The 25,408-nt window shown below is 38.6% G+C and overlaps 1 protein-coding gene across 2 annotated transcripts in view; it reads left to right on the top strand.

Annotated features, from left to right (window-relative positions):
• lyst (lysosomal trafficking regulator) overlaps positions 1-25,408 on the top strand; it is a 140,045-nt gene that overhangs the window by 8,196 nt on the left and 106,441 nt on the right. The window contains exons 2-5 of one of the 2 annotated variants that reach the window (XM_066678253.1): positions 12,429-12,520; positions 16,347-16,455; positions 16,984-17,185; positions 24,067-24,157. In XM_066678253.1, coding sequence (XP_066534350.1) covers positions 16,433-16,455; positions 16,984-17,185; positions 24,067-24,157 — 316 coding nt within the window. In that variant the 5' untranslated portion in view covers positions 12,429-12,520; positions 16,347-16,432. The remainder of the gene's footprint in view (positions 1-12,428; positions 12,521-16,346; positions 16,456-16,983; positions 17,186-24,066; positions 24,158-25,408) is intronic. The other variant, XM_066678252.1, reaches the window with a different exon arrangement.

Here is a 25,408-nt window from a genome sequence, read left to right on the forward strand (position 1 = left end):
ACGTGTGGGTGGGTGGGGGGCGGGGTGTGAGTGAGACTGATTGTGTGTATGGGGTGTGTGTCAGTGAGAGATGAGGGGCTGTGCGTGTGTGCTGTGTCTGTGAGACTCAGTGGTAGTTAGTGTCTGTGACATCATCAATGGCAGATAAGATTTATATCTGAACATTCCGCCCATTCATTTCAATGGGGAATTTTAAATGCAAATTTATTAAAAATGACAAATCAGATTGACTCCAAAATTGCATAGCACATCAATCAGAGCTGAGAGCTTCAAAACGCGGTTTGAACAGAGACTGTACTTTAAGCGGTTCAGGATGTATTAATCGCAGAAAACTTGAGAGGAATATTACCTAGATTTGCAATTCCTGAAGGAAATACATAGAGCTGGAAGTGTAAGTGCGTGCGTGTGTGTGTGTGAGAGAGAGAGCAGGTATGATTTGGGTGGTGGATCATTCTCAGTGCTGCAGTGACACTGATGTTGTGGTGGTTTTTAGTTTGTGTTGTGCTGGTATGAGTGGATCAGGCACAGCAGTGCATCTGGAGTTTTAAACCACGTGTCCACTCTCTGTCCACTCCATTAGACACTCCTATGTTATTGGTCCACCTTGTAGATGTAAAATCAGAGACAGTAGCTCATCTGTCGTGACACAGTGCTGATGTCATCAGTGGAGGCAGGGTGTTTTTGGGTGGTGGACCAGCATCTGTTGTTTGTTCAGCCATATTTCACATTCCAGTTCATGAACTACATTTGGAACAGTTCATAGTGTTTCCACTGAAATAAACAGGTTCGCAAACAAGAAAAATTAGTTTATAAGAAAGCCTAGTTTTGCTGGACAGCCATTAGCCTTATAGCCATCATTACAGAGGTTTTTCTGGCATTTCAAAAACATGAAAGCCCTACATACACACCCTTACATACATATACATACCCTTGACATTGGAAGGTCTGGAGAAGCTTTGGTTCTTCGTATCAATGGTTTTCTTTAAATGTGGTTTTTATTACGTGATTGTGTTGTACAGAAAATATAGGATTAATAAATGCAGAAATGAAAAAAGGAGCACAAAGTTTTGTTCATAATATATAACACCAGCATCAGAGTTTTTCTTGTTCATTTTATTTAAAAATAAATACTAGATGACCTAGCACCAAAGAACAAACAAAACCAAGAACATTTGGTTGATTTTAAAAATTACAATGACTTATTTTTTAGTGTTGTCACGATACCAGAATTCTGACTTTAAATACAATACCTGCCTAAATATCTTGATACCGATGTCAAAAACCTAAAACATCAGAAAAATGTATGTACTTTATCTACAACAGAGGTATTCAAACCTTTTTTTCCCCAGAGCCCACTTTTTTTGAGAAACTAAAACTTGTGTGTCGATATGCAGACTACTACAGTGTATATATAAAAATAACAAGTCATCCCATTGGTCCACAGCTTTTATATAACAATAATGAATGAAATAAAAAGCAGCACACACATTCTCCTTTATTTAGCACAGAAGAACACGGCTATTTCACTCCCAATCCAGTCCATAAGTACTGTCGGTCTGTCTGTTCATCGGTCGGTCGAATATTTTCAATTGTGGGGTGAACGCCAAACTAAAATGAAAGAGCAAGAAATCACAACCCATGTATACATATATTTACCAAGCTTCCAGTAGCCAAAACATTTCTCTCTCTCTCTCTCACAGTGACACACAGTTTGAAGATCTCTGTTCTACAATCTGAGGGTGGTCGGCAAAATCACTGGTTTCTGCTTTTTTAAGTGTGACACCACATGTGACATTTTGCCATTTCTTGGTCCAATCACGCCTTGTAAGGTGCTTCAGTTTTGTAGCTTTGTATGAACAGAAGATAACAGGCTTTCCATGTTCATACATACACTGTCAGCAATGGACGAGATAAAAATAGTTAATAGTTTGTTATTATTTGTTATTATTGTAAACAAAGACATCGATATGAAGCAACAAAGCTTCTCCAGACCTTCCAATGACAAAGTTATGTATTTTGTGCTTTCCTGTTTTTAAAATGCCAGAAAAACCTCTTTGACAATGGCTAATAGCGTTCTGACTAAACTAGGTGTGCTTAGTTTCTCTTTGCTCTTGTTTAAACTATTTATTGTAGTTGAAATTTGGAACCATTTATAATGGCAAATTAAAATTTCATTTTTATTGAAAAAGCTGCATTAATAAAAATGAATCTATTTGGAAAGCAAAAATAATTGACAAAGACAAAATATTTTTCTTTTTATAGAGATTTTTATATATATAGTATGGCATGACTTTAAAAAATTTTGTGGTAGCCTTCCTTCTTCAAAGTCGCTTCAACTCTTGGCAATTCTGCCATGAAGTACAGCATCCTAAAGTTGCCTCTTCACTGTGGATGCTGACACTGGTGTTTGATGGTTCCATGTAGTGCAGCTGTCAGTTGACAACCAGTTAGGAGAATTTGTCTCAAACTGCACACTTTAAGGTATTTATCCTCCTGCACAGTGGTGCATCAGAGCCAGTTTGCGCTACTCTCTGAAGGGAGTAGTTAACAGCTAAAGTTAACAGTTAAAATATTTTCAGTTTGCAATTTTTTGCATTGAGTAGCTTTCCTTTCTTAACACAACAATAGACCGAAAGGTCTCTAAAGAAAGTTGTCTTTTTCTGGCCATTTTGAGCCTGTAAGCAACCAACAACTGCTGATGCTTCAGATATTAAACTAACCTAGAATGACAAGCTCCCTTTTATGTTTCCTTAGTAGTATACTGTTTTTCAGCTGTGCAATAAAATAGAAGTGTTTCCTACCTCTTTTTTCACGGGGGATGTGTTCCAAGACCACCCGCAAAACGCGATTTTCCGTGAAGTAGAGGAAAGATTTTTTGTGAAGATGTATTTAACAAGTATTTGGACTTTTAAAACCCTCCCTGTACTGTTAACAATCCACCCTTTGCATTAAACAGTCATTCTATAATGTTTTTCAGCTGGAACTACATGTAATACCCTACCAGTTTCTTTAATAGAGTAATTGCTAAACTGATTTAGCGTAAGTACATTTCACTCGGATGTGGACATGAACAATACATGTATTGTACGTAAGAAATACTTGTAAATGATACATTTTGTCACCTACAGGACTAGTCTAATACATGTACATAATAATAATAAAAAAAACGTAATTTACACACCATGAATTATATTTTTAGGCAATATAGCGGCCCCCTTGAAAAAAACCTGCGAAGTAGCGAATCCGCAAAAGATGAACCGCAAAGTAGCGAGAGATTGCTGTATCGGGTGTAAAAGTATGCACTTGAGGTCTTGACGTTTTTGTGGAGGTTGATGGCTGTTTGGAAGAAAGAGATCATTACCAAAGAGTCGAAAAAGAGCAGGTGTTATTCTTATCCCTAAAGAGAATGATGCTGTGAGTATAGAACAGTTTCGGCCCATAAGTCTTCTTAATGTTGGGGTAAGATTTTCTTTAGTGTAATAGCATGGAGACTTGCTGCTTATTTAAAAGCAAACAAATTAATTGATACATCAGTACAAAATGCAGGGGTTTCTGGTTTTCCAGGATGTTTGCAACATAGCACCGTGATCTGGCATCAGTTTCAGACAGCTAAGAAAGAAGATAGGGATTTACATGTTGTTTTCCTAGATTTAACTAATGCATTTTGCTCATTGCCACAAACTTATGTGGAAAGCTTTTGAATTCTTCCAGGTGCTATATAAGGTTACTAGGCTGGTTAAAGCATACTTGGAAGATATTCAGTTTTGTTTTATCCATCCATCCATTATCTGTAACCGCTTATCCAATTTAGGGTCGCGGGGAGTCCAGAGCCTACCTGGAATCATTGGGCGCAAGGCGGGAATACACCCTGGAGGGGACGCCAGTCCTTCACAGGGCAACACAGACACACACACATTCACTCACACACTCACACCTACGGACACTTTCGAGTCGCCAATCCACCTGCAACATGTGTTTTTGGACTGTGGGAGGAAACCGGAGCACCCGGAGGAAACCCACGCGGACACGGGGAGAACACACCAACTCCTCACAGACAGTCACCCGGAGCGGGAATCGAACCCATAACCTCCAGGCCCCTGGAGCTGTGTGACTGCGACACTACCTGCTGCCACCCAGTTTTGTTTTAGTACAGGTTAATTTGTTACATCATGGCAGCAATTACAAATGGGTATAATGGCTGGATGTACGATTTCACCATTAGCATTTACAATGACAATAATTAGGACAGTAATTAGGGTCTAAGTGTGTTGTAGGTGGGGAAATGTTGCATGACAGTACTTGGCTCCCCCAATTAGGGCTTACATGGATGACATGATGACACTAACAGTAACGGTTATGAACAAGGCCATGAGGAAGGTTTTTTTTTTTTTTTTATTTTACCCTCAGGCACAATAAGAAATAGTGTAAAGAGATAGTGATATTCTGTTTGTGCATTGTTTTAACCATTTCCAAATGTCTCCTAGTGACATTGCAGTATTATCTGAGGTTGTCATCCAGTTCCAAGTTTTACCAGTTAATAATACTTAAATTAAATCAAGTGTGCTGATAAAACGTTGGTCTTCACAAACTAACCAGAGTCATCACTCAGCTAATAAATTATAAACCTGTAATCTCTTCAATCCACCAGCAGCACAAGATCAGCCATTTTATATAGTACAGTAAACTTTTTATATTGCAATCATCCACATTGTAGTGTAGTAAGGTACACTGAAAAATATAAATATATTTATATTTATAGTTTTATAGCGTTGACCTTATTCAAACTCCTCTAATCTCTGATATTTGACTTAATGATATTAATTAAAGTTTATAATTGGCTTAGGCAATTAAAACATTACTAATTAGTTTGAGAGTGAATAATAATCACGCTAAGTGAGTACGTCAGGATTTTCAGGAAAATAATGAACAAATTGCAAACACTGTGATTTCAAATAATGAGAGTTTTATTAATAAAGAGAAGATATTTAATTAACATAGCGTAGCCTTATAATCTCACGGTATCACAACAGGGAAAACCGATTTTGACCTTAAGGTGGGCTAGGCGCTACTGTCTTGTGATTAAATTGTTGCTAACTAAGGTTAATAAAGGGTAAATTATAAAGAAGGGTTTACTTTAGACATTAGCTCCTGGAAAAGGTTTGAGATACGCTAGCTTACTCGTTTGCCGTTTCACCGAGCCGTCGCGTCCTGCTGTTTAATCTCCGTGCTCTGGGGTTGTTCTCGTCGTTCCCACGTGGTGAGAGGCAGGCCCGCTTATGGGAGGATCTCTTTCCGGTTGAGTTGAAAACTTTCGGCTTCAGGCTGAGCTGCGTCGATCGAGATTTCCCCTCTTTGGAGTTTCGCAGTCGTGGCTGGTTTTCCACCGGAATGGAGTGGCTTTCTCCGAGTATTAGCTCTTCTCGTTGTTCAGTTTTCCAGGAGTAAGGTCTTCAGGAATCAGCTTATAACGTTAATATATCTGCTATCGACTAATCAAAAGGTTGATATCTTATTCTGGCCACAAATAAGTTTCACCCGCTTTGATCACTCGTGAGATCACACTTCGATGGGAAATAAAAAATAAACAAGATTAAAAGAAAAGAAGATATTCAAATTACTCGACGTATTAGTAAAACTTCATACTTTTAGCTAATTTTGAGACGTCTCTCGTAAGCTTTCAATGAAGTCTCTGAGGTTTTCCTTTGTTTTGTTGTCGGCGTGGAGAAGAAAGCGTTTCTTCGTAGTTTCAAAGTTTCTCGGATGTTCTCGCCGTTATTGTTGTCTTTTCTTCTCCGTGAGCTGTTTCTTTTTGGCTGCTGAACTCTTCTGAACTTCTCTTGAACTTCTTCTTCCTTGTCTGAATACTCCGTGTTCTGCGTTGCTGCTCTGTGTTTTCAAGGCTGGCGCGGTCACGCCCTAACGGGAGGCGTCCTCTTTCTGATTGGACACAAATTCAGTCTCACGTGACTCTCGCGAGGGGGAGAGAGTAGAAGGGGGTTTGAGTCATTGGTTCACAGAGAAAGAATATGAATTTTGCGTATCGAAATTCTTATACCTGTTATCAACATATAACAATGGGTACACTGGACTATTAATATCAAACGCTTACATAAGGTTCCATCTTTACGTCCCATTTATCATGCTATGCTGGGAAAGAATATTAATTCGTTTAATACTATTCAGAGGTAGGATTTCTCTTCATGATAGAAACAATCCACAATATACAACATTTCATTAGGAGGTAGGCATTCATCTGAGGGTACAGAAAGTGACATTAATACATTTATTTATACACGAATAATTCAGAGTTCGACTATTTTCCGCTATGGTTTCGGCGACTCCGAGCGAGGCGTAGTTTCGCCAGTGTCCATTTGGGGTCACTGTTGATCCATGTGTAGGTTGTCGCTTAGATGAGTCAATGGGGTTCAATTCGAGGTCACCCCTTCTGAACATCTGTTGATTCCCGTGGAAGATAACGAGACATTGAGGTGCCACTTTGTCCCAAGCGGGATTATAACCCTTCCTTTTGTTTGAGGTCCCTCTCTTAAAAGCATTATAAAAATTGGTTATCTCGACAGTTCCTGTTAGTTAACAGAGAGAAGGGGGGTGTTGGGGCCATGTGTTACTTTAAAGGGTTCTTTGATGTTTTAGCTTATGTGTGTGCGGGCTATAGGGTCTTGCACCCTGTGGTTCGTGGAATGCTGACTTAGGGATCAGACGAAAGTCCTGGTCAGAGTGAGAAAGGTTTAATTCGAAGCCTTTCATTTCATTATTTCTTCATTGTCCGGTATTCATATTTGGCCCATACTCCACTACAACATTAAGTAACTGTCTGACCACATTAATTAATTTGTACATTTATTCATTGTCTGTAGCACTTATCCACTTCAGGGTGGGTCGAGAGCCTACCTGAAATCACTGGATGCAGGGGAGGGACTGGAGGGGGTGCAGGTCTTTCACAGGGCAAATGTCTGACAATATGGGTAACAAAATAATTGAACAAACAGTTGTTCTTTAGCTACCTGAAGTTGCTCTGAATAACAGAGCTGTATTAGGAAGAGAAGTATTTTGTGAAAATGTATTTATTATTTTATTTATTATTTAATTATGTAGTTTACAAATTTATAATAATTTTTAGTAATTTCAAATGATCCTTTCAAGTGTTTTTTGGACATTACACACACTTTTGCATGTTATCAGAAGCATTTTGTAAGTTCTCGTTGAGAGTATGTACTTTTGATTAATCTGGGTATTTAAAATGTGATTTACAAATGATTTGCCCACAGATTTGTTCTGCTCACATTTCATAAGTGAGACCCATTGTTTATTTAAATATTGCTGCACCTTTGAATTATCCTTGCGACTCAATTTTCCTGATTTTTGGTCCTCTATGTTTGTTGAATTTAATTTTTCTATATGCTCTCTACAAATCCCTATGGACCATCAGTTTAAGGAAAGATATTTCTGTTTAAAAGGGCATTGTTCATTTAATTTTAATGTTGAAATATAATAAAAAATAAACAATATAAACCAACTAACAGATTCATTCATTATCTGTAACCGCTTATCCAGTTCAGGGTCGCGGTGGGTCCAGAGCCTACCTGGAATCATTGGGCGCAAGGCGGGAATACACCCTGGAGGGGGCGCCAGTCCTTCACAGGGCAACACAAACACACACACATTCACACCTACGGACACTTTTGAGTCACCAATCCACCTACCAACGTGTGTTTTTGGACTGTGGGAGGAAACCAGAGCACCCGGAGGAAACCCACAGGGAGAACACACCAACTCCTCACAGACAGTCACCCAGAGTGGGAATCGAACCCACAACCTCCAGGTCCCTGGAGCTGTGTGACTGCGACAATACATGCTGTGCCACCGTGCCGCCCCAGCTAACAGATGAATTGACTAAAAAAATATTTTGCAGCCTTACTCATAATGATTTATAAGAAATAATTTTTGCAGCCTCCTATAAGCATGAACAAAAGAGAGTGCATGCACTGATGATAACAAATGTCTTTTGTGTGATACAAACATGCAACTCCTTTGTTCCGGTTAGATGCTAATTTATTTTAGCGTATATTGGACTTTGGCTGTAGAGCATTTGTAACTTTGCTTATCTGGCCTAGTTATTATAATTTAATGTAACTCTTCATTTTATCAACACCACAACAGTGGTATTCATCTCCTGCTCTGTTGATGCATTGGGTTCTAGTTTATTCAAATGTTAATGTCTTGTGCGGTATATGGTGAGTGATGCTAATATTTTGGGTAATGAATGGGCAAGAATGAGTGTTCCCATGAGAAGCTTGCAATACTGGCATATCTTCCAGGAATTGTATGGCTTTGGAAATGTATCTTATCAGGTAATCATCCAACTACCAATATCCAAGTACCAAAATGAGATTTATTTTAACTAATTCAAAAATAATGATAATAAAAAAAAAAAAACAGGAATCCCATTTAAGCATCTCATGACAACCTAAATTCCATTTCTCTGTAGTCTATTGCAAGACTTGTTAAATGAGAGTTTGGGGTCTGGGGTCTTTATGATGAAAAATACATTTATGTGCATTTGTACAAATTTTTTTCAGTAGCCAGATTGCCTACCAAACCATAAAATCTTAAACAAGACAACCCAATGCGTTTTGTGGGCTGCCTAATTTAGAAAATGTAGAATAAAATTAGCACTTCTGGTTTTGTTCCATTTCAGACTTCAAGTACCGAGACTTTTGAATTGTATTGCCTTTGTATCTACAGTCACAAGTTTGGAGAAATAGTAGTATTAGGCAGGAATGGAGAAGTAAGAATAAAGATAAAAAGCAGTAATGGCTAGCGGTAAGCAGTAGCTCATTATCATTTAAAGGAACAGGTACTTAAACTGGCTGTTTAGACAGGGTAAGAATAGTGCTGCATTTTTTTTAAATCTTGTGGTATTTTCAGCAAGGCATGACACAGATGTTTCATTAAGACATGTAGGAAATGTGTGAACTTGTGGAAAAGTGATATAGTGGGTCTGTCCCAAAACCTAGTGAGCTGGCTAGGTAGGCACTGACTTTAAGTAGGCAGCATTCTAACGGTCATCTGTCCTCATGAGGCAGATTACTGAGACTCTGTAGCTGGAGAGCGATTGCGTTACAGCTTGTTCCCGCCCACTGCATGTGGCAAGTGTTTACTTACTTCAGTGGCTAGTATCACCTCCTTGTCTGTGCTATGGATTTTCCTCTTCCTTATTTTATCGCATTTGAATTATTTTTGCTCTGGACGAAACGTGCAATAGACAGTAGTTATGCTTGCTTTGCGTCATGGTATTGCCCTGGTGGCTGAGGAAGGATTCAATGCTGCTTTAAAATTCGACCAGATTAAGGTTTCACTGTAGGCAGCATTTTTACGATATCTAAGAACTGGGACAGACTACATGTTTGGAGCGTGCACACTATGACATAAAATGTTTTCTATGCAAACAACTCTCTAAGTTTTGGGACAAATCCAATATGTCCCCTTAAATAACAGTGGCTGCCCCTTTAGATGAGCTAACGACCTAAAAGAGATGGAATATGCTGTTTTCTGCCCACGTGCTGCCTCTGCATTACCTTCTTATTAGGTCCATGTGCTTCTGTGTCCGTGTGTTTTGTTTTGTGTTGGTTTCAGAACCTTGCCTTCATTGTTTCCATTGTCTTTGGACTGTTGTAAATTCAAGCGAGTGGGTCAGACACAGCAGTGCTGCTGGGGTTTTTAAACACTGTGTCCACTCACTCTCAACACAGTTAGACACTTTGTAGGTCCTCCTTGTAGATGTACAGTAAGAGACAGTGGCATATCTGTTGCTGCACATTTTGTGTCAGTTGTCCTGGAGTCACAGGACGCAGCTGGCTGGATATTTTTGGTTGATTTGAACTATTCTCTGTACAGTACAGTTGTCTGATCCACTCGCTTGAATTTACAACCGTCCTATACTATAGAAATTGTAGAAGTTTCCGGTTAATTATTTGTTATTAAAATTTTTCTTGTATTTATTATTCTGTTTACATTCTCTCATCTTCTATTCTCATAATTGAAGGAAGACGTTCTGTCAGGTGTGCTTTGAGAACTGCCATAATAGGCAGGGAACTTTAACTGTAAAGTTTTTATTTTTAAGCTGAGGAAGGAAATTGACTCACTCTGTAGCCATCTATAGAGCAGTGTGGAACACGTGTCAGTTACGAAACTCAGCTTTTAGTTTTTGGTTTGTAAACCCACAACAGTTATTGCTATTATTGTTAATATGTTGTTTTTTTTTATCAGGCAGGCCAGTCAAGGACATGCACTTTGGATCTACAGAGACATGTAGTTGCAGCATATGCATAATTAGGTCTGGTGTTGTCTTGATGAATTAACCATGGACTTTCTGGGAATTTATATATGTATTTTTTTATTTCAACATAAGTCTCACCATCTTATGGCTGCACATCAATGGTACCCTCTTAAAAATGCATGTCACACATGCCATGGGCAGGGATGCACCTCCATAACAAGGCAGTGTTTAGTTTTTGCGCCTTTCGCTTATAACAGTCTGAAACTTTTGACTTTGGCACAAAAAACTCAACATTCACTTTCCCTGACACCTAGCTGAAATTTATACTCATCTCTACACAACAATATCTGTGGACCATGTGAGTCGAGCACACCATTCCATGGTGTTTCTGCATAGAATTAATCTATTGCTTTCTGCTTGTCTTTTTGATGCAGCAGGGAACTGTTAAGTGAGAATATTTGTTCCAAGGTACTCAAGCATGTATTGCTATATTTATCACGGTAGCATTACAGTTTCTCATGCAATGCTGTTTAAGGACTCAGTACTCATTCAATTTTTGTGTTGGTCTTACCTTACACAAATCCCTACACTGGATTTTTTAAAATTCAATATTATGTATATTAGATTGTGAAAGACCTAAACGTTTCACAATTTTCCACTGAGACACAGTGTGGTGAGACAAAACCCCATTATATCTTGCAAAGACTGGGACTTTGGTGTGTGTGTGTTAATAACATTTGTTTATATTTACAAATGCAAAGTCTGTCATTGAAAACATTTTTGTATTTTATACTTTTGTGAATAAAAGTTTATACATCTGACATTTTAAATGTTAAAAAATCTGCATACAACACATTTCTGTGTAAAGATATAGTGAAGTAAAACATCCAGAGAATTAATGTGTGTTCTGCTAAATTTTGGCCCACCCCAGTGTTTTGTTTTGCTCCCCACAAGACAATGACTGGCCACTCAGCATTGTACATGCAAGAAGGCTAAGTGAAGTAAAAACCATTCAACCATGATATCCTACTGACAATGTTTTTATATATACACACACACACACACACACACACACACACACAGTGGAACCTCTACTTACGAACTTGATCCGTTCTGTGACCCGGTTCGTAAGTAGAAATGTTCGTTTCTCGAGTCAATTTTCCCCATTTAAAATAATGGAAAGCAATTAATGCGTTCCAGCCCACCCCGAAAGTCAACCTTCTTGCACTTATATGTTTACAAAACTCTCAAATTAGTAAAAAAAAAAAATAAATGTAGCATTACTAAAAATAAAAAAGAAATACAGCGTTAACAGTAGTAAACGACTGGCTGGAGGAGTGACACAGGCACTGGCTGTATGACGCGAGGTGGGGGGTGGGTGGAATACCGGAGAATAGGCGGGTGATTGTGGGGAGACGAAGCATAGATACGGTTTAACTTAGCTCGAATTTCGATGTCTGCTATTTACACTAATGCTAAATTGCTAAAACTACAATTTGCTAATCTTAAAAGCTTGAGGGTTGAGAGAACGAGAGAAAATGGGTCAATGACTCAAGTCTGGGCGTGCTGGGAGACTTGCCTATTGGGGTCAGTGGCCATTTCCAGTCGCCGGCTCAGCGGAGGCTCGGGTTCGTTGGTGGAGGCAAAAAATATTCAAATGCCCGGTTCGTATCTTGGAAAGTTCGTTAGTATAGGCATTCGTAAGTAGAGGTTCCACTGTGTGTGTGTGTATATATATATATGTGTGTGTGTGTATAAGTTTTCTACAATATTGTGAGCCCTTTTAACTAACAATTTATATTTACTATTACATGTATTTACTGTTACATGTACATGACTCGAGCTTGTTTTTCTTAAATGTGTCTCTCATGGTGGGATTTTAATAGGGTTACATGCATGAAAGGTTTGCATTATATGGTTGTTAGGATTGGTCTTTCTTGCTTTGGATTTACCACTTAATTTTAATAGTTGGTAAGAATGACATAATTAAACAGACTTATTTCCTTTGCGTAAAGAAGCAATATTTGGAGAGATATTCAGTGTTTTAATACTTATATACGTAATACTTTATAATACATGTAAAACACAGTTTATAATTTTGTTCTTGATCTCCTCTTTCTTTCTCTCTTAGGTCAGTCTGCAGTATTTAGAAAGCTTCCTGTGTTTGTTTCATTGCGTGCAACACCTCAGTTACCAAGGGGCAAAAGATGCCCTCAAATTTTGGTATGTATTATTAGTATGTTTAAGATATATATTACTTCATCTATATTTATGAACATTTGTTTGTGTAGTTTGAAGAATGGTCATAGTTCTAGTGATCTGTAAAGGAGCCTGAAAAAGGCTTGCTCATTGACTTATGATTGTTCAGCATAATTTGGTACATTTTTGGCAATTAAAGTGACATTTATTTTTTATGTTGAGAGGCTCTGCTTTATAAATAGTATTGTATAATGTCAGTAATTATTAAATATAGGAACAGTAACAAAATGTATTGCCATGATCTACATTGTTGAAAGGGAGTTTATTGTCCCCAGCACTATTTAATTAATTAATATCAGAATTTTGCAATTCAGATGTCCAAAAAATACTGAAATTCCACCAGACTGACAGACTTTGCCAAATTTTTCCTCATTTTTAAATCATAAGGACATTGTACCAGTTCCTGTATTAAGAAAAACTGTAAACAAACAACCATTACTACTTCCTGTTCACAACTCAACTTCTGCTGACACTGTGTAACCACAGGTATGCCTGCATCAGCATAAGTCCGGCTAAAGTACTAACAGAAACACTATTAAACATTCAGATTTGTATGTCTCGATGAGATAAAAAAAAAAAAAATGAAAATGAGGTAAAGTATATTGATGTTTTGCGCAATCACGAGGCATCAGAAGCTTCAGTGCACATTTGAACAATTATTCTCTGGAGTTCTGAGAGGATGAAACAACATTTTTGCAAATATTCCATTAATTGCTGATGTGATGTGTTGGTCCAAAATGTGTACGAACAAGAGCAAAGAGAAACTAGGCAAGCCTAGTTTTGCTGGACCACCATTAGCCATATAGCCATTGTCACAGAGGTGTTTCTGGTATTTCTAATCAGGAATCGGAAGGTCTGGAGAAGCTTTGTTTGTTGATTTTAAGATTAACAGTTGCTTATTTATTCAATGTGGTTAGAGTAAAACTTGTGAAGTTTAATGTGGCTGTGCACAGCTACATGGAGTTTTATAAACAAAGTAACGGCAAAATATGTCCCCCCACCACAGAGACACACACTCATGTGAAATAAAACAAATTCAGCATTCCTCCTCTCTTTCTGAGATATAATATATGTGTAAATGTTGCAGAGTTTCGAGCCATCTAGTTGAGCTTGTGAACTAACTAAAGCCTAGCTGAGGCTCTGGCCAATACGCATGGTGTCGCACAAAACCCAGCCCCAGAAACACTCAAACGGAGCGTGTTCCTGTATTATTTCCTATTATTCAGCCACGGTTCATTCTAAAAGAACCTACTATTCTTTGGTTCCAGCTGGGAAACAAATGTTTCTGGTTCCAGTTTATGTTGGTGCAAACATGCCCAGTGGTTCCAAATTTAGTTCACAAACTGAAATGTGAAATAGGGCTGAACTAACAACAGACAGTGTAGTGGTGCCACTTTCAGTTCTCTCTGTGAAATATGGATGAACGAACAGTTCCTACTTGCGCATTCCAGTCAGTCAGTCAGTAAGTAAGCGAAAATGCCTCTTCTAGGCCAGCCCGGTAGGCCGTCCGGCAAAAAATTAATTTTAAAGTTTCTTAGAAGTTAGAAGTACACTCACTCATTTTTAGGTTTAGTTACAGATCAGGGATTAAAACAGTGTTTCCATCACAGCCACACGTTACCCGCTTAGCTTTGTCATGACGTTGAGGGTTGATGAGGTGTTGTGGTGTGTGATTCATATCTTAAACGTCTCTTTGAATAACAAAGGGAAAGAGCAAACTTTTGCAACACCTGCTGGCAGAATATTACAGCTTTGAAATGCTGGAGAAATACCCGCTGACAGATTTCACATGATTCATTTCATGATTGAGTTTAGGAATGCTGAGTTATATAAAGGGCAATTCTGGGAAAAGTCCTGAAGGGAGGGTCACTACTGTCAAAAGACTGGTGTTCGGCACTTCTGATGATACATCACAGCCTCTAGCTCCAGCTTTGATCTGGGCTCATAGCCACTTTACCTGTATAAACATCTGTGAAATGAGTATCAGGCTTATGGTTTTATTGCCAAAATGCAAATAAGCGAATGAATCTTTTGCATTTGTATAAAGAAATATTGAAGTTTTTTTTTTCTTTGAAACAAGATCATGCATGGTTATTTTTCGTAGATTAAATACTGCATTAAAAGTACGTCTAGGCGAATAATAGAAAACTCTGTTGCTACCCAAGCATTTTAATAAATTGTAGTTTACATTTTTTTTAACCTGAAAACCTATAACATTCTGTGAAAACATTCAGGAGAAAATTTTGCTTTTATTGCTGCAAGATGCATTTTTTGATTTATTTTTTTTTGTGTGTGTAATGTGGGTGATGAAATTCTAAGGGAAGTGCACTACTCCACTAGATATAGTGTTTGTTTTACATACACTTTTAAAAAATTCGTTCAAAGTGATAAGATTCATTTGTAGGTGACCTAATGTTGATAAAGTTATTAGAGAATTTGCATTTCAAGTCATATTGATGCTGTCACCAAAGGCTGACGTATGGAGTGAGTAAGATGGGCTCAATTTGTTCTGTTTCTAATCAGCAAAGGAATATGTAAAATCTCAGCCATTATGTATACAGAATCAGTATGTGGAGAATAAGTGTAAAATATTGTAAATATAATTGTATAATTTGTATATTCAGGTATTTCCTTGTTGCTGGTACAGCTTTAATATCTTGTATAGTGCTTTTCAAACTCTAGAACATGTACCACATTAGTACGTGTTCTCCCTCCTTTTGTCTAGGAGAAAGAGAAGGAAAAAATGTAACAGAATGTGATCCCAAGTGCAAAAATCCATGTAAAGTAAGCCCACCGTATTAGCTGCTTATCACACATGATCAAAGGCTAGAAACAGACGTTTACAATTTGACCTTTATTACAAAAGAGCAACATAGAAATTGACCTCACTTGTTTTTATTTCTTTCAAAATGCTTAATAAACTTTGAGGTTTTGGTTTGATACTGGGTCTATAAAAGTTTGAGAACCACTGATCTAGTATTTTATAACTTGTTTGTTTAAAACATTTTGCTCCAGTCACATTATTCCAGAGGCATTTTGCCATTCTGTATTCAGTGTTGCACCTAAAGATGGAGGATTTTGATGAGCTGAATGGCTGAGCTGTTGTTTTTTTTCCCTAAAGATCAATGTTAAAAGCACATAGTTATCCGGAGCTGCTCTAGCATGTTAAAAATTTTGACAGACAATTCAGGCCTCCCATATACTGCCATTGTTTCTCTGTGGAGATTGCAGTGTTTAGCAATAGCTAGTTATTAATGTGTAAACAGACAATGGCAGATCTTCTTTAGAGTTACTAAAAAGACTGTTTCTCGCCACCATGAACTCTTGAGATAGACCCGTTGCCATGTGACATCACATGCCTACATGTGTAGCACTGATGAACTCATAACCCAGAAAGCACCCATTTGAAATTACATTTTAATTGGATTTGAAAAAGCAGCACAGAAAATTTAGGCCCCATTAAAGCATTGAAAATTTCTAATGCAACTTAATGGTGACTCAATTTTGTGAATAAAATATGCATAGACTATGTGTACCTCCCACTAGTGGATGATGATAGTATGTATAATGATGGTGCTGCATATTAGTTTTTCAGCATGAATATGAGGTAGGTAGATTTAGTTTTTTGAATAACACCAGGTAGTGTGTAATGTGTGTTCTTTTTTTCTGTGAATACAATTATACGAAAATAATCCAAACTTTGTGTTTTTTAATTTTAGAGTGTGTAACTGTACACATTTGTTCTGCTGGTGTTGTTGGAACAATTGTTGATGCTTAAAATTCTGTACAGAGCCTGATCTGGAGGTTGGAGTAACAGGTTGATGTGATACAGTAAGCTTCTCAGTTAGACTCCGTGTCAGATGACTGGTGCAGGACATGGCACTCTGTTCTCTAAGAATGTAATCCCATTGCATCACAACAAGATTCTTACCGCTTCAGTTATTGCACAGGGTTCATATAGGCCTCCTTTCCTATATAACTTTTTTTTTTTTTTTTACTACCTGATAGAAATTAAAAGCTATGTCACAATTAATGAACACTAGATGTGTTAGGGGTTTTTCCCAATTTATTTATTCATTCATTCATTTAACATATGCTTCCTTCTGGACAACATTTTTCCTGGGACACCCCTACATTTTTCATTCATTAAAAAGGCATGGCTGTAATGCATGCACTTTATGTAGCGTTCATACATGTAGATAAATGCAATGATGTTAAATTAGCACACACACACACACACACACACACACACATATATATATATATATATATATATATATATATATATATATATAATGTGTGTGTGTATATATATATATATATATATACATATATATATATATATAATGTATATTCAGTTTACCCAGGCATATGGTGTTGTTTGTGAACTAAATTATATTTCTTCTGTCTTTGTCTTTCCCTCTTAGCTCTGATATGAGTGGTGCCAGTAATACTCTGGCAAGGGAGTTCCTGACAGATGTACACCAGCTTTGTAGTGCTGTGGCTCAGCAAGCAGAGGTCCAAAGGGAGGAAGACGAGGAAGAAAGCCACATGGTCGCTCTTGGAGAATACCTGGTCAGAGGACGTGGCTTTCTGCTATTAAGCACCCTGGATTCAGTCATTGATCAGGTCAGTCAAATTAATGGTTTTTGTTGGTTTCAGCATCTTTTGAGATGTCCAATTTAATATGGGATGTATACATTTTTAGTCAGTAAACTTTTTTTTCTTATTTACAATATATTTTCTTAAAAAAAAAATAAAGCAGATCCTTGGATCACCACCTTAACGTGGTGGAGGGGTTTGCGTGCCTGCGTGAGCCTAGGAGCTATGTTGTCGGGGGCAATAGCCCCTTGTAGGGTCTCCCAAGGCAAATTGGTCCTAGGTGATGGGCCAGACAAAGAGTGATCCATAAAGACACGGATGAAAAAGACAAGAACATGGACACAGCCTTCCTTGCCCGGAGCAGGGTTACCGGGGCCTCACCCTGGAGCCTCACCCTGCAGCTGTCAAGCTGAAGAAAGAGTCCTATCGAGCCTGGTTGGCTCAGGGGATTCCGGAGGCAGCCGACAGGTACCGAGGAGCCAAGCGGCTTGCGGCCTCGGCAGTCGCTGAGGCAAAAACTCGGGTGTGGGAGGAGCTCGGTGAGAACATGGAAAACAACTTTCGTTCGGCTCCGAGAAGTTTCTGGCAAACCGTCAGGCGACTCAGGAGGGGAAAGCAGTTTTCCACCAACACTGTATATGGTGGGGGTGGGGAACTGTTGACCTCGACTGGGGACGTCACCAGACGGTGGAAGGAATACTTCGAGGATCTTCTCAATCCCACCAGCACGTCTTCCGCAGAGGAAGCAGAGCTTGGGGACCCCGGGGGGGGGGGCTCGTCTATCACTGGGGCTGAAGTGGCCAAGGTGGTAGGGAAACTCCTTGGCGGTAGGGCCCCGGGGGTGGATGAGGTTCACCCCGGGTTCCTCAAGGCTCTGGATGTTGTGGGGCTGTCCTGGTTGACACGTCTTTGCAACATCGCGTGGACATCGGGGGCAGTGCCTCTGGACTGGCAGACTGGGGTGGTGGTTCCCCTTTTTAAAAAGGGGCATCGGAGGGTGTGTTCCAACTATAGGGGGATCACACTCCTCAGCCTCCCCGGTAAGGTCTATGCAGGGGTACTGGAGAAGAGAGTCCGACTGATAGTTGAACCTCGGATCCAGGAGGAACAATGCGGATTCCGCCCCGGTCGTGGAACACAGGACCAGCTCTTTACCCTCGCTAGGATCCTGGAGGGTGCATGGGAGTTTGCTCAACCAGTCTACATGTGTTTTGTGGATCTGGAGAAGGCATTCGACCGTGTCCCTCGGGGTATTCTGTGGGGGGTGCTCAGGGAGTATGGGGTACTGGGCTCTTTGTTACGAGCTATCCAGTCCCTGTACAAACAGAGCAGGAGTCTGGTTCGTATGGCTGGCAGTAAGTCCGACTGGTTTCCAGTTGGAGTTGGACTCCGTCAGGGCTGCCCATTGTCACCGGTTCTGTTCACAGTTTTTATGGACAGAATTTCTCGGCGTAGCCAAGTGGCGAGGGTGACCGGTTTGGTGGTCTCAGGATTCCATGTCTGCTTTTTGCAGATGATGTGGTCTTGTTGGCTTCATCGAGCCGGGACCTCCAGCTCTTGCTGGACCAGTTTGCAGCCGAGTGTGAAGCGGTAGGGATGAGGATCAGCACCTCCAAATCCGAGTCCATGGTACTCAGCCGGAAAAGGGTGGAGTGCTTTCTCCAGGTTGGAAGTGAGATCCTGCCTCAAGTGGAGGAGTTTAAATACCTCGGGGTCTTGTTCACGAGTGAGGGAAAGATGGAGCGTGAGATTGACAGGCGGATCGGTGCAGCGTCAGCAGTAATGCGGGCTCTGTACCGGTCTGTTGTGGTGAAGAGAGAGCTGAGCAAAAAAGCAAAGCTCTCGATTTACCGTTCAATCTACGTCCCAACCCTCACCTATGGTCACGAGCTTTGGGTAGTGACCGAAAGAATGAGATCGCGGGTACAAGCGGCTGAAATGAGTTTTCTCCGCAGGATGTCTGGACTCTCCCTTAGAGACAGGGTTAGGAGCTCGGACATCCGGGAGAGACTCGGAGTGGAGCCGCTGCTCCTCCACGTCAAGAGGAGCCAGCTGAGGTGGTTCGGGCATCTGGTTCGGATGCCTCCTGGACGCCTTCCTGGAGAGGTGTTCCGGGCATGTCCAACGGGGCGGAGGCCCCGGGGAAGACCAGGAACACGCTGGAAAGACTATATGTCTCGACTGGCCTGGGAACGCCTCGGTATACCCCCGGAGGAGCTAGAGTCGGTGGCTGGGTAGAGGGAGGTCTGGGTTTCTTTGCTCCGACTGCTTCCCCCATGACCCGGACCCGGATAAGTGGTGGATAATGGATGGATTGATGAATGAACATTGTAAAAATGTAGCGATTTATATGCTATATTATTAATACTGCTATAAAAATCATCAGTGGATAATTTACATGTCTAAATCCAATTAAACATGCTTTAACTAAACTAAACTTAGACTGATAAAGACAGTCTGTTTACTTCGGGACTTTGTTTTACTTGATCATAGTTTTGTTACATTCGTAATTCATATTCTTAGTTTAACTGAAATTTAACTCCTGGTGTTTATGTAAGTATGCAGGAAATATTGCAGCCAATGCAACTTCAGTATACAAAATTTGTGTGGGTTCCCCCGCCCGTGTGTGTTTTGGAGAGTGCTACTGAGAAATAATCAGTAAATATTTTACATGTTCAAATCCAATGAAGCATAATTTAACTGATGTACGTTTAGATTGATAAAGGCTTTGGTTAAGCTTTGATCATATGAACTTGATCATAGTCTAGTTAGTATCTTAGCATAATCTTACTTTGACTGATATTAAACTTCTGTGTTCATGTAAATGGAATTATTGATTAGCTGTGTGGATTGTCCACCACAATACAGCCTGATTGTCTGGCCTACCTCCTAGGTACAGAAGTTTGCATAAGTAGTAAATATATGTTATAAATATGTGTCATATGTGTAAAAGGCAGCAACTGCCTTTTGAAGACATTGTGGTCCTGTCTACTTTTCAGAAAATCAAATCTAAACCCCATTTCAATCCATTTTTAATTAAGTACAAATTTTTACACGCTTAATAGTATAGTCTGATGATATGCTACCCATTACCGCATAGTATCTCCATCTAATAAAGAAGTCCAATTTATATGGCTGCAACAACGTGCCATACACTGTAACACAAGTAATAAAGGTACAAGGAGAATGGACAAAGTGAATTGTGACCAAGAAATTCCTCATTAAAGTGAGATGCTGTCTGTGAGGCTGGAGATGTGACACGTACACATAACATTTAATCTTTTAGTTAGTCAAATTTATCAGTGATAAACCATATAAGCAATTTTTTTGTCCACTATCATTGCTGTTATTTTTTTTCCCTATTTATGCCTTACTCTTTAAACATTTTCACATATGTCATTCTCATATCAACCAAGGAGCATTTTCTGGTGAAGTTCAGTGAGTACCTCACCTCAGTCTGGCTCCCAACTAAAATTATATTCATATTTCAGAGAAGCCTGTGTTATGTATTAAACAGCTATTGCTGATAGCTTGCTAGTTGCGAAAGTTGGTTACAAAAAAATATAGCTGAACATACTTAAAGTGGGATAAATTTAATTGGGGGGGCTCTCCTTTCAGCTACGCAATAAACCAATCAAACCAATTACAACAAAATAGTTTACTGAGCACATTTTTGGTATTAATTTCCATTTTATGTTAGTTTATCGCTTTTGTGGAATGTGTTAACTGAATGCTTAAAGAATGGCTGAGCTTCAGCTCCATTACAGATTAGTTGAAGTTGAACATTTAAATTAGTAACAATTTAAAGTAAAATTGTGTTTCATATAAGTTTCAAAGTTTCCTGTGCTTAGTATTAGATATTGTACTATTTTCTTAGCAAGAGTTAGCAAAACTTTTGTTCATTCACATCTATGAGCTATGTTTTACTCTTAGTCTGAAAGCACATTGATAAAACACACAGTAGTAGAAAAGAGAGAATAAAAACATAGTAAAAAAAACGTGTGGTAAGATCTTTGTGAAAAGTCCAGGATCTAAAGATAATCACAGTCCTTTAGATGCCTGATATGGGATATCATAATACAGTATGTTATCTCTGCAGTTTTCAGAGTTTTTTTGTGTGATTTTAGCATGAGGATGTTTTGCCATTGCAGAATAAAGCGGATGCGTGAAAACCAAGACATTTTTATTAATGTAATTAAAAATGTTATTTTAATATTTTGTCAACTAGACCAGAAAATGCGCTTTTTTCCTCAGAGCCTTCTAGCTCCTTTGAGTGTTTTGATCTTTTTGTATGTGCAGAAACTGTGCCAAGGAGTCACTTCATATTGCTCATAGGCAGTGTTATGTTGCATTTGATCTTAATTATTTAGAATATGCTTGCTTACGTTTATTTTAATGAACTGTCTGTATAGTCTTGAATTATTCAATCTACTGGCAAATTAGAAACTTATCTAGTAATGACTTTTAGTCAAAATATGTTTTTAAATCAGCACCCTTATTTCTTTTACTTTTTGTAATAGTATTTTAAAGGCAATGTTAATGAAAGTAGTAAAAAAAAAAAAAAAGACTTAAACAGTTAAATGTTTTTATGAAGCCCTGGTGTCAGTAAATGGCTAAAAAAAAAGACGACGCGAAGAGGACTTAAAATGTTGAAAATCAAGACCGAAATGAGGATATTGCTCTATTCTTTCTTCACTGGTGGGTATTATTGAATTATTTTGCTGTTTCTGATTATTTAATGGGTTTTATAAATCACATTTAGGAGACGACAAAAATGACTATTAAACTAAACTCGAGTTACAAATGAATTTCTTTGGTAGTTAAAACAGTGAGTAAAACATACAGACAAGTTAAAATCAGGTCCTTACAAAAAGAGTCATTTTTCCTCAAACAAACCATTCCACCTTAAAAGATGTGGAGCTTCTGAATGTAAACAAACAAGAGAGAGGGAGAAAGAGAGAACTGCAATTCCCTAGAATTGTAGAAGTTCCCTGAGAGAGGATGCTAAAACTGCTTTAACACTGTTCTGAACATTGTTTCCTCAGCGATAATAAAAAGCTATTCTATTCTAGCTATTCTATTAATAGTATGTTTGGATGACAATTGTCCTCATAGTGCAAGTCTCAATGGGAGGATTGCTTAAGGAAGGGCATCCATTGTAAAACTTATGCCATAACTAATAGGTGTAACAAGTTGGCAACCCGAGAGCAGGGAGCAGCATGAAAATGAAAAAACAAAGATTGATTTTTCTCTTGGTCTTCCCTGAGTGTATTAACCCCCTGGAGTCTGAGGCCTTTCAGCCATGTCTGAGGTAATCTGACAATCCTAGACATTTTAACAAATTTCACCTAACCAAACATTTGTTCCCAAAAAGCTACACATGCTAATATTCAGCACAAATCCAGCAACAACAATGTGAAAGAAGTATGTATGTCATTCATCTGTGCTTTTTGTTTGTTTGTTTATATAAATTAAGTCTAAGCATGGACTTCCCAAAAACCCTGATATATAGTGAAAAAACACATATTAAACATTTACGACATTTTCTTTAGAGATCTGAACCTTGTAGATATTGGTGTTGGCTACACACTGTTTACAGCTTTCTGATATTTTTATTTAGCTTTTCTTCTAATTTGCTATGAATCTGATGTGACTGTTTTTCTGAATACCTCTGGCTCAACCATTGACTATTCATGAGATAGGTGTGAAAGATGGACACGAAAACCCCTCCCCACTGTCAAATATAATGGCCCATTTGCCCCCACTCCACCCCATCAGTGAGACCAAATGTACAATTTGGTTGTAAATGGTCATATTTTAGTTTTAGCAAAGACACAGATCAAATCAAATTTATTTGTAAAGCGCTTTTTACAACTGATGTTGTCACAAAGCAGCGTCATAGAATTCCGGTAAGACAGAGTTTTGACATTAAATGTAAAGACGTAAAAATCCCCAGGTGAGCATGCCAAGGGCGACAGTGACAAGGAAAAACTCCCTCAGCTGAGGAAGAAAGCTTGGGAGGAACCAAGGCTCACAAGGGGTGACCTATCCTCCTCTGGTCAATCTACTGGTAAGAATAGTTAGGAGTCTGAAAACTTCAGTGTAAGGGCAGGTCCAAGGCACTTGGTGGTGGCTGGAGCTTGGGCAGCTGGTCTGAAGTGTGGAGCAGGTGGGCAGTTGTTTACTCTGAAAAATGTAAAGGGATGGATAATTAGTTTTAATCTGTTTGGTGTTTGTATAGCAGGAAATGTGAACATTTCTAGAGTGTGGCTAATGACTCCAGCAGATCTGACTATGACAGCTTTAATCAAAAGGAGAGAACCAGAAGGGCACACAGATGCGGGAGTATCCTGAAACACTGGCATCCCTACACTCCACTGTCAACAAACCTGAGTGATCGTGTGAAGCGGAGGGACAACAGCACCAGCGTCTCAGTTTACTATAATTCTGTGTGTCCATAGACCCCCTGGATCTGCTGCCTTTATCTATGGGGGAGCATTAACTACCAAAAGCTAAACTAAACAAATGAGTTTTTAGCCTAGATTTGAAGATTGCGACTGTGTCTGAGTCCCGAACATTTTCTGGAAGATTATTTGCTAGATGACAGTTTACTTGGGATCATGTGGAACTGGTACAGCACCCCCCCTGTATTTACTTTTAATTCACACTTGCTGGTTCACTTTCTCTTCTCCTTGTGAAGAATGTTCTCCTCAAATTTCAGGGAGGAGCAAATATTTAGGGCCGCACTTTCTCTTGTACATCACATAACACTTTTTAAACACACTTCTCAAATTAGCCAGATAGAAAGTGTTACATGCCTTTTTCTCATTTACTGTTCTCATTTCTTACTTCATGATTAACCTTAAGAGAGAATTTTTCTGTTGTTTGTTTGTTTTTTCAACCCATAGGAGCTGACGTGCCGGGAAGAGCTGCTCACTCTTTTGTTGTCACTGCTGCCACTAGTTTGGAAGATTCCTGTTCAGGAAGAAAGAGCCCCAGGTTAGTGTCAATTCATTAAATAATGTAAATGCAAAAATAGACTTTGTGTATTCTATTATCTCTAGATTGTGTTTTCCTTTTACTTTAAATATATTTTTCTTTTATAATTCAATTAAAATTAGAAACAACAGAGAGCATTTGTAGTTTTTGTATTTTTTTATATGAGGCATTTGTATTTTTCTATACGAATATCAGATAATGACTCATCAACTGAACATGCCCTGCAAATGCCCTAACTACAAATATGAGTTTGTAGCCTTTCTGAACTGTCACATCTGACATATGAGATAGGAGCCCTCTCTTGTGATTTGGGGGCCCCAGATGAATTGATTAAAAACAAAGAAGCACACTGCTGAGCATTTTTAATTTGTATAACACTGGAGTGTCAAGGAGAGGATTTTAGTTGCAGAAAAAAGTTGAAATACACTGAGGATGTAATATCAATTCATTAAACAAAATTGTAAATTTTCTTTTCTGTGAATTTAGGTTGTGATAATATCTAATAACATTCTAATAGTTTAATCCACATGGAAATCATTGCCTACATGTTTAAATTGCATCTGAAAGCAGTATTCATCATGAGTAGTTTATTAAACATCACATCTAGAAAATGTACATTGTTTATCTAGAAAATTGGTTAAGAATAATATTATTCTTTTGAGCTATGTTATTTAGAGATGTCATGCTATTCTTCCCTAACATGGGCCTCTTACATAGTTCCCATATTTGTACAGCACCCCCCCCCTCACCAGATTAAAAAAGATTAGTGATATCTAATCCTAAAAACTTAATTCAAAACACTTCTACAGGTGAAGGGTGAATAGTTTTATATAGACTATGCAGGTGAAATTTTTAAAAGAGGAACATTTTTAGTTATACCCAACATTTTTACTGTTGTTTAACAAGTTTTAAATATAATTAATAATGTAAAATTTCTTATGTCATTCTGTCACACTACATGTTCCAGACTCATGACTGAGATAAAAGACATGCTGCTTCTCTATGTAAATGGAGTCCAGGAGCTTAATTCAAAGATTAAAATTGCATTCAAATTGCTGTTGTCTTGGTCAGAGAAATCACTATAATTTTTTTCCCCAAATTCAGCCTTTCACAGAGACTTACATGTAGACATTGTATTAAAAATACATATATAACCCTGTGTTGTAGATTATGAATGTAGAAATAAAAACAAATTTTCTTCCTTCTATTTTTTTTTTCTTTCTCTTCTTCTCCCCCCTCCTCCCCTCATTT

The sequence above is a fragment of the Hoplias malabaricus genome, chromosome 8 (assembly GCF_029633855.1).
Source record: "Hoplias malabaricus isolate fHopMal1 chromosome 8, fHopMal1.hap1, whole genome shotgun sequence".
NCBI lineage: Eukaryota > Metazoa > Chordata > Actinopteri > Characiformes > Erythrinidae > Hoplias > Hoplias malabaricus.